Genomic DNA, 10120 nt, shown 5'->3' with positions numbered 1-10120 from the left:
CTTGGGTAACGCCTGGGGTAACCTTGGTGATCACAGAAAGGCTGTTAGATATCATGAACAGGCACTACAGATGATTCGGAGTGTGTATGGTGAGGGCATCGCACATCATAGCATCGGCTCGTCACTCAACCGTATGGGGTACTCTTGGTGATTACAGAAAGTCCCTCAGCTATCATGAACAGGCACTTCTCATGAGGCGGAGCATCTATGGTGCATTGCGCATCCTGACATCGTCTCGTCATTCGAAAGCTTGTGCGTCGTCTGCAGTTTGCTTGGTGATCACAGAAAAGCCACCTACTACTAAGTTCAGTTCACAAGGATGAAGCAGATGATTGAAGAAATTTATAGACCCTGACATTGTGCCGCTCGCACGGATAACTTATCTCCTCAAAATTGAAACACTCTATCGAAAAGTGATTCTCCATTCTTTCAAATTGCCAATTCAAGGAGACAACAGACTTGCTTTTTACTTTGACAAACACTAATATTTGATATTAGTTATGATATAGAAACTGGTCAGAATAGTATTGTATCAGTCATGAGAGAAGGAATACTACTGAGTCTTGTACGCAAGTCAGAAGACATGTATTGTGCCGCCTTCATAAAGCCATTGTTTGTGACATGCAGTATCACATGGGAATTGCTTTACATGAAAGTCAACTGTACCTCTCATTTCAAAATGTCTGATAAAATCGTTCATACAAATATATATTTCTGCATCTGTTCATAAAATCTATCTGAATTCAGTCAGTGTCAGATTTCTACTTACAAATAGGATAGGACCGACACATTTATACATGTACATGAATATACAATACGCTATATTTTTCCTGCATTATGACACAAGGAGAGAGAGCTAGAATTGCTTGTTCTCTTCTAATACTGTAAACTCGTTTACTTTGTCTTTTTTATTATTTCACAGCTTGAGAGAAAAGATTTTTGCAGTGTTTGAACTTTTGGGTTGAAACAAGTCTGAAGCAAAATAGAAATGCCAACCTCATATTTGCGGGGGTAGTTAGAGGCCAGCCCGGAAACGGTGAAAATAGTACCATCGCGAACATTTACAGCTAATTGTTGAGCAGCCTTTGCCTTTGATGCAGAATTTCTTTACAAGATAATACTTCATACATTCCTTCTGGAAAAAAACATTGTAATATACATTTAGAATCATTTGACAGCTTATATGTCTTCACTTTCAATGGACACTTCATTACAAAGAGGTTGAAGGATAAGAAATGTCCTGTTCACAGCTGCTGGTAGACTGTTATGTCCTTGTTACTGCTGATGTACGTGGTGGTGTAACAACAGGAACCCTGGAGAGGCTCCACGGTTGTCCAGTAGGTCTGCCCTGTGGGAAGCGGCGTCTTCACAACCTGACCACGCTGAACCTTGATGGGCTCTGTGTTGTCATTGCCAGGTGTGACCGCTGATGATGCACTCAGGGACAAAATACTTTGTGCCTCTTCAAGTATGGACTGAAGGAGTCCACCGCACTTCACCCCCTCTGGTGCCTGGGTCTCCTCCTTCACAGAAGCTTGTGGATTTGCCATCTTTGGGTCAGGGAGGTGTAACTGGCTTCCATCGCATGAGGATTCCAGGCTGGCAGCAGAACTCAGCAGCTCTGATAGACGCAAGATGTCCTGAGACTCCTGGTCTAGCGCAGACACTGAATCTGCCCGCAGGGGGGAGCGGGAGTTGATGAGCAACTCTTCCAAGAGGGGAGCAATGTCTGAATGGTCCTCAAGACAATCTTCATGTGACTTGGATACTCGCAGAATAATAGGCTGCTGTTCAATATCAGCTATTTGCTCCTCTTTGCTTGGAGATGGACAGCTGGCCAGCAGGTATTCTGACAGGAAAGAGTCGTCATGCTGTTCAATTTCAGCTGTTTGCTCCTCTTTGTTTGGAGATGGACAGCTGGCCAGCAGGTATTCTGGCAGGAATGAGTCACCCTCCTGTTCGATATCAGCTTGTTTCCTCCTCTTTGCTTGGAGATGGACAGCTGGCCAGGAGGTATTCTGGCAGGAAGTTGCGCTGCTGTTCAATATCAGCTGGTTTCTCCTCAGACATCTGTGTCTGTGGTACATTTTTCAGCAGGTCTCTCAGCATGTTCGTTTCACTGTAGGAGAACAATAATGCAATGAAATACATAAGTATACTCATTAATAATAAATAAGATAAATATCTTGATCAGTTAATAATTTTGCATGTAAGGAAAACAATAAAATTGCAATGAAATGATACTTTTTAAAATTACAATGGAATATGGTAAGAATGGGAGGTGATTTCAAGAAAATGAGGGAAGCAAAGTTAACAGTTTCAGAAGTGCCTAACAAAAACATTCAAAAAGATAAAATTGCATCAAAATAAATACACTCAGGTAAATTTGCTGAGATGATTTGCGCTGTTTTAGTGCCAACTATAAATGTGAGATGATTGCACAAATATGTTGACGATGGAAGTAAAATACAGTCATACAAACAATTAAAACATTTCAAATTTTGGTGCAATAATGTAACCTAATGCCCCTTTAAGATTCATTGTAAAAAAAAACACAATCATGTCAACTCACTTCCTCTGTTCCTCCAACAACACCTCCAGCTCTGCGATCCTAAATGCGAGCTCTTCTGCCTCCAGAGCTGAGATGTGACATCTCGCTTCTTCACGACTGCCAAAACTGGAAATAATTCAAACATTTAGTCAAATCTCATTCTTACATCAAGCTGCTAATGCAAGTTACAATCACGTTATGGTCTTTTTTCACAACCAATTATTGCTGCTGCCTGTTTGCTATCTTCCTCCAAGTATAATATAGAACATGAAACAAGCTACACAACTCTACATTTCCATAGGTCACTTAAGCATCCTAGTCATGATACATTTTTGTCCTGCTGTCATTTAGAGACCTATCCAATTGTATCCCATTCTAAATTTATTTCAATGATTGTCCCTGATTGTCATATATTAACTTCTTTGTGCCTTTATTGTAAATGCCTGACAATTCAGACAATCTGCAAGATGATATACAGGTACATGTATATATGTGACTAATGTTTCAAAGTGCAATAAGAAACACAAGAGTCTCTGAATAGCAAACAATCTCTGGCCTCACCACCTATGATGAAGCCAAGCCAAAATATACTATCTGCCTTCATCATAGCTGGTGAAGGATGGAAAAGATTTGATGTTATGGAACCACCCCTGAGGTGTTGCCAAAAAGACATACATTGAAGATGTATAGGGTCGTGTTCATGTGAAGTCAGTGAAGGCGCTTTACATGTGGTTTCCCCTGAAGCCAGTTTCAAGTGGCTCCATCTGAACGCTCCAAATCACATTGAAAGCGCCTCGATCCCAAACCACTTCTAGAGGTGGTTTCGAATTGGTTTTCCCGCATCGCGATTTGTGTCTAAACGCAATGTGATTTCAATGTGACTTCACCTAGTCAAGGATTATGGGGTGATATTTCTTTATTTATATGCAATACCAAATTTTACGTGGCAGCAACTTAAAGAGAAGTAATTATAGTCAAATAATGTGTCAATTCTAGGATGAGCTTCACCGCCTCTGGCGGGACCACGTCGGTATTTGGCCGAGATACGCTGGGAGGGGGGCACCAGCAAGCAGGTCGTTGACCCCTGACATTGATAACACGCTACCTTGCGTGTTTTCATCAAACAACAATGAATGCAGTTTCAGAGAATCGTGATCGGACACGGTTTGAAAGGAATGTATGGCACATGGACCAGATGTGAGGAATGCGAGTTACCCGAATCGCGGTTTGGGTGACTTCACATGAACAAGGCTAAACTCACCAGGCTCCACCTGTCTTTAGAACTGCCACCTGTGCCTTCAGATCCTCAATTTGCAGGTTCTTCTGGGCACACCTGTTGTAGATAATAAGGATTAGAATGTAATCAGATCCAAAGTGAGTACCTTAGTCCATGGGACAGAACCAAAGATTTTACATGCTTGTATTACTACCTATGCCATTGCAGATTGGTAGCCAAGTTTGATTGAGGAGATCCACACCATGAGCATGTTAAAGATCCTACCACACTTCTCAACAAAAGAAGGGGTCCTTCCTAGTGTGGGTGGATCAAACATTACAGTGTAGTCTAGTCTTACCAGAAAAACTTTTAATACCTAAAAAAAGTATATCATTTTGACCGTTAGTTAATTAACTTTTAAGAGTCAGTGTAAATCGTTTTTTCATTTTAGTTGGAAGCAAGAAACTTTTTTCTCAACTGTTTGTTTACGACTTTAAAGATGTTGAAAACAATAATAGAATGTAACACACCTGTTCTTTTCTTGGTGCAGTTCATAAATGGCCCTGTAAAATGGAGGTGACAAACAATGACATTTTATAGAATGAGTGATAAAATGAATATCAATTGCTTTGTTTGGATTTACCACCAAAAAAAATACTTCCATCAATAATCCGTAGGCATCAGATCCTGCAGACATGCACAGGCAGTAAAAACACTGTTGGATCTCAAACAATAACAGTTACAGTTACTGTACAGTAGTACTCACATTTCCAGGTCTGCATGAGACCCAGAGAGCTCCCTGTATTTGGGCAAATTCACAAGGTTTCTAATGATGTAAAAATTCACAGCATCACACAAGATAATATGCTTTACACCAAGGGCATAATGTGTTATTTGTTACAGAGCTGGACTTAAATGTTTGAAAATTGTAATAGTTGTGAAAGATGGTGATGTTTTTCTCAATTCTGACAAAAACTGTTAATCAGTTGTGAGTTACAAGTTAAGTCATGCTCTGCAATTATTCTAATGATGATCTAGTTGATGGACTAGTCAGAGACGGAGTCCAGCTTCACGTGTGTGGAGAGGATAACACACTACGCCGACGTACGTACTTCAACATTTTAGTCTGACCTCCACCAAATAAACACTGAAAAAAAGTCACAAAACGTGCATTGATGCACAGTATAGTAATGGTTGTGCAGTCTCTGTTGCAACTGTATTGCCAAATGTTGATTTTGTTTCTTTGATGATGATATGTCGTACGTTAACAGCCACATTTAACCACATTCCTGTCAAGTCATTGCATAATACCTGGACTTTTCCCTCACAGAATTTGGAGCAGGAAGCCCCAGAGCATATAAAAGAGTCGGACCCGGCTGAGAGCTGGCCTGACCAGGGCGTTGTGCAGTTTGACCGTTACCAGATGCGCTACAGGGAGAGCCTGCCCTTGGTGCTGAAGGACGTTCAGTGCAACATCCGGCCCAGAGAGTCGGTGGGAATTGTGGGTAGAACGGGATCGGGTAAGGCAGCACTTCCGCTTTTCCGTGTTTTGTTTTTTCCATAAACTATTTCCAATGACTCCCATTATATAGTCGATAGTTATATGATATGATACGATATGATATGATATGTATGACGAACAATTAACCATGTGCACAGCAGAAGAACGAAAACATTTTTGTACTGAGTTTCTCTTTGATGTAACTTGATATCATTAGGCAAGTCATCGCTGGGCGTTGCTTTGTTCCGATTGGTGGAGCCGACGGACGGGACCATCTTGATCGACGGGGTGGACATCTGCAAGATCGGTCTGCAGTCCCTCCGCAGCAAACTCTCCATCATCCCGCAGGATCCGGTCTTATTTGTGGGAACTGTCAGGTACAAAACGGGAACCCCCCTCTCTCTGAGAAATGGAACAATCCAAACTTCCAGATATAGGAGAAACGATTCCCAATTGTTGTGATTTTCAAAATTTTAACCACCTTTCAAAATAAAAACGGCTCTGAATTTTTACATGGTATAGCTTTGATTACAAAAGAAAGTATGCAAATACATATATATATATATCGCTAATATGAATACAATGTCATAGAATTTTTTCTAGTTCTTTGATTCAGTTCTATTATTCACTGAATGATTGTGTGCCCTGTCCAAAACCAGGTATAATCTGGACCCGTTCAATCAGTACAAGGATCCAGACCTATGGCGTGCGCTAGAGAGGACCTACATGAAGGATGCGGTAATAAACAATCAGTCATTGATTAGGTTGATTTCCAAATTTAATGATTTGATTGAATCGATCCTATTTAATTGACTTTGTTTCCGTAAAGAGGATTTATTGTTCCTATTGTTCCTCACAGATATCGGGGCTCGAGAAACAGTTAGAGGCTCCTGTGGTAGAAAACGGTGAAAACTTCTCAGTGGGTGAACGTCAGCTCATCTGTATGGCCAGGGCCCTGCTCAGGAACAGCAAGGTGAGTATTAGCTAACCACGAGTCGGCCTGGTGTTGAATATGGTAACTTAGTCAGTAAGTGAGGCTTAATTTCTCTCTACAACTCCGAAATACAATGTAGTCGTTACCAAGGCCCTGCGTGATCATACACACTTGTTCAGTATAAATTTTACCACCTGCATTTACGTAATGTTTTGCATGGCTTTCTTTACGTTGAGTGGGTGTCAGGATCACCATCTACACTTCATTAAGCAGAGACGGGGGACGTTACAAACTACACGCAGTTTTGACCTGCAGGTCACCTGTTAATTGTGATTGCTTGACATGATGATAAAGATTTAGGTAACCATTTCAGTAAACTTGCTTCTACGTCTTTAGACCAAAGTTAGGCTTTAAATGACTTTCCCCTGCAATGCCTGCTGTTTATAGATCATTCTACTTGACGAGGCAACAGCGGCCATCGACTCAGAAACAGACAGCCTGATACAGAAGACCATCCACGAGGCCTTCACAGACTGCACCATGTTGACCATAGCTCATCGGCTCAACACCGTGCTGAACAGCGACCGTATTATGGTCATGGAGGATGGAAAGGTATGCTGTAGGTACATGTACTTGTGGGGGAAACTCTCTGCGTGCGTTTAGAAACAGTAAACGTTAGACTTGTACGCGGAGGGTGTTTGTGTATAGGTGTGCGTCTATGGGTGTGCATGTGCCTTTGTGTGTGTGTGTGTATGTGCCTGCCCTGTATATACGTACGAATGTGCATTTGTGTGTATGTCTCTCTCTGTGTGTCTATGTGTAAATGTCGGTGTGTGTATGTGTGCATGTGTGTACATCTGTGGATGTGTGTGTCATTGTGTCGGTCTGTGTGTCTGTGTGCACGCGTACATGTATTTGTATGTGCCTGTATGTACGTGCGTATATGTGCCTGTAAGTATGTATGAATGTACATGTATGTGTGTATTTGTGTGTGTTTGTGTACGTGTATGAGTGTCTGTGTGCCTGTTTGCATATATGTGTTTGCGTGAGTGAGTGAGTGAGTGAGTGAGTGAGTGAGTGAGTGAGTGAGTGAGTGAGTGAGTGAGTGAGTGGCAGTAGCGGGGTAGTAGAAGTTGCCACTAACGTACCTCTCGGTGTTCACATTTCTCCACACGTCTCTTCCAGCTGGTGGAATTTGACACCCCAGCGGTTCTCATGTCCGACCCCAACTCACGCTTCAGTGCTATGATGGCGGCCGCCGGAAGTGACGTCAACAAATACCTCACAAACAACCCTCTACCGGATGTAGAAGAAGCAGACGAGGAAGAGGATACGAAGTTGTAGATTACCAGTATTTTGTGGGATAAGTATTGTCGTCAGTTTGTATATCAGTCACCAAGGGTTTATATATTTTCATAATTAAAATAGTCCAGAGAAAAGATGTGTATCAACTTAATAAGCATCTGTAACTCTTTCGTTTGTTTTAATTGTTTTATTATGTCAATATAAGCGATGCAGATTGTAACATACAGTATCAAAAACCAACAGGGACAGTATTATTAAAGAAATTTGTGGTGAAGATGAATGAGACACTAAAATGTTAACGGTGAGTGCAATTATTATCCAGTGTTTTGACCATAATTATTACAACTAAATGTTAGTTTTTCCAGTGAACAGTCTATGAGCCGAACAAGTATATATAAATGTTGTAGTATATATATGTTGTGTTATTTTGTGGGAGGGAATAACTTATGTCATTACTTACGTATACGGAGCTGTGTTACATTTTTATATTTTTCTCATGCCTTAACATGAGTTTTTTTTGCGATTTTAGATATACTTGTGCCATGATAACACCAAACAAAAAAAAGACAATGGATGGAATCGAAAGACCGCAATATGTTTCAATTGTTACTGACTGTTGTTGAACAAAGTGCAACGGTTATATCATTATCATAGTCTCATTGTAAAGATGTACTCAATAACTACATTTCTACTATTTTCAGAATTCGAATAAGGGTGCTGCTACAGACGTTAATATTTCTACATATCAAAGCCACACTGTCTGATGCGCAATTTTTGAATGTCAGGGATACTTCATGCGGACCAAAATGATGAATAAAACGCATATAGCGCTCATTCATTGTCCTATTCTTCACTTTAGATGAATGGATTTAATCGTATACAGAAGATCTTGGCCCTTTAAATTAATGACCAAATACAAATGGAGTATTCTAATAGTTCGTTCACAAGGCCACGCCATATATAGAAGTGGTTGTAATCAAGGTTAGATACATCGATTGATGTTGTTCACACATCTTTGGGCAAGTTTGGTTTTCAAAAATTTGCTTTTGCATTTCACAATTCATTTCAATCACAAACAGCCGACGATGTAGTCTCTTCCTAATCTCCAAGCAGATCTTTTGGTGGGGGTAAGACAGTATCAAAGGGGTGGGGAAATGGTTACAGAGTGGCCAATTTGATACTGTCGTACCCCCACCAAAAGATCTGCTTGGAGATTAGTCTCTTCCATCTATACTACCCACAATGCTCTAGTCTAACGTCACGTTCTGAGAAAAGCTTCCTTAGGAGAGAAACACAACCCAGTAGCAAGACAGACACGAACTTGGCGTGAAGATTTATATTGGGTAAAACATTATCACATATCTCTCTTTTCACATATACATATACACATATATATACACATCAATCACATATCACTCTTTTTTACAATATACATATACACATGCACGTATTTATACATATAAAATCGTGTCGTATATATAAAGGATTTTATATGCGTGAAGGAAGCTACGTAGAATTAAATCCATTTCAATCGAGCTGTGTTTACAAATTGATGAATTCCTTATATTGGCTTTGAAAGGAAACGTATGTACGTAAGCACAGTCGCATGGAGGTAGCTTCAACAATTACACATTTAGGCGAACGTCCATGTGTACCATGCTCACTTCTACAGAAACGGCTAAAAGTGCGTCCCTTCGCTGCGCAGTTGTGATAAGCTCTTTGCGACCTTGCAATTTTTCAAGTTTTTTTTTCATTTTATATGAGCCCCAGGTAAAAAGAAATTAAAGCGATGCATACTTGAAGCATTTCTTTCTACCTTAATTTTGTTTCTGTGTCAATGGAGCATGCGTGAAGCATGTGTGAGGCATGTGTGAGACATGCGTGAGGAATGTGTAAAGCATGTTTGCCACAACTCTTTTCATTCAAAACATAAAACGTGAGTTCATGTAATTTTTTTGCCACGCCGAGAATCTTTATAAAACAACAAATCATTCACTCGTGTCGCTCTCTTCCCCCGAAAGCCTCGATCGGATCGAATCCTTGACCCTTGTGAAGCCCCCTTTGATTTTGCCGACTAGTTTGGTGGGGGTTAGCCTGCCGCCAGATTTCTGAGAGGTACTTGGCTCTTCCTCTTTTGACTTCATGGTGGCAAGCGTAGGCACTGGCTTGTGCCCATAGCGCGTCAGGCCCTTCTTCTTTTCCTTCTCCCTCTGCATTTCAGGAGGAAGCGGCGGGCCATAGACCGGTTTTCCGTTCGGGGGGTCCGATTTGTGCTCGACTGTGTCTAGCTTCTTTGCGGCCTGCTGCTTCATCGCCATCTCTCTGGCCTCCCTGTCTATCTTCTGCTCCCTTTCTTTCCTTGACTGGAACATGCGAGCGAATTTTGAGGGTTTCTTCACGGTTGGCGAAGCTCCCTGTACATTTTTCTCGTCTACGGGAGACTCTTCGTCGACCGTTTCCAGTTGCCCCGTTTCCACTTGCTCCATATTGGCCTTTACCATAGAGTACGCCTTTTTCTCCATGGCCATCCAGTACTCGTCGTCATGCAGGTCCTCCTTTGAGATGGGCTTGTCCAAGTCTATCTCGTCTTCACTGTCTTCTGACGAGTCGAAG

The 10120-nt window shown here is 41.3% G+C and overlaps 1 protein-coding gene and 1 pseudogene across 1 annotated transcript; one reads left to right on the top strand and one right to left on the bottom strand.

The window, feature by feature from the left end:
- Window positions 1-1159: 1159 nt before the first annotated feature.
- LOC109485113 lies at window positions 1160-4887 on the bottom strand (annotated as a pseudogene).
- Window positions 4888-5082: 195 nt separating this feature from the next.
- LOC109485112 (multidrug resistance-associated protein 5-like) lies at window positions 5083-7546 on the top strand. The gene is made up of 6 exons (XM_019788546.1): window positions 5083-5287; window positions 5486-5645; window positions 5928-6006; window positions 6128-6241; window positions 6650-6814; window positions 7388-7546. Exons 1-6 carry the CDS (start codon window positions 5191-5193, stop codon window positions 7544-7546), a joined length of 774 nt encoding a protein of 257 aa, XP_019644105.1. The 5' UTR covers window positions 5083-5190.
- The last annotated feature ends 2574 nt before the right edge of the window (window positions 7547-10120 follow it).

Source organism: Branchiostoma belcheri, unplaced genomic scaffold (assembly GCF_001625305.1).
Source record: "Branchiostoma belcheri isolate BF01 breed outbred unplaced genomic scaffold, Haploidv18h27 scaffold73, whole genome shotgun sequence".
Lineage (NCBI taxonomy): Eukaryota > Metazoa > Chordata > Leptocardii > Amphioxiformes > Branchiostomatidae > Branchiostoma > Branchiostoma belcheri.
The sequence above is the reverse complement of the archived record's forward strand: the minus strand, read 5'-3'. Positions and strand labels throughout refer to the sequence as shown.

Bases quoted from the DNA above. Each gene is read 5' to 3' on its own strand.
- LOC109485112 (XM_019788546.1), top strand. From the start codon at position 5,191: ATGCGCTACAGGGAGAGCCTGCCCTTGGTGCTGAAGGACGTTCAGTGC. The intron at 5,646-5,927 runs GTACAAAACGGG...GTCCAAAACCAG, and splicing joins TTATTTGTGGGAACTGTCAG to GTATAATCTGGACCCGTTCA. The intron at 6,242-6,649 runs GTGAGTATTAGC...TGCTGTTTATAG, and splicing joins CCCTGCTCAGGAACAGCAAG to ATCATTCTACTTGACGAGGC.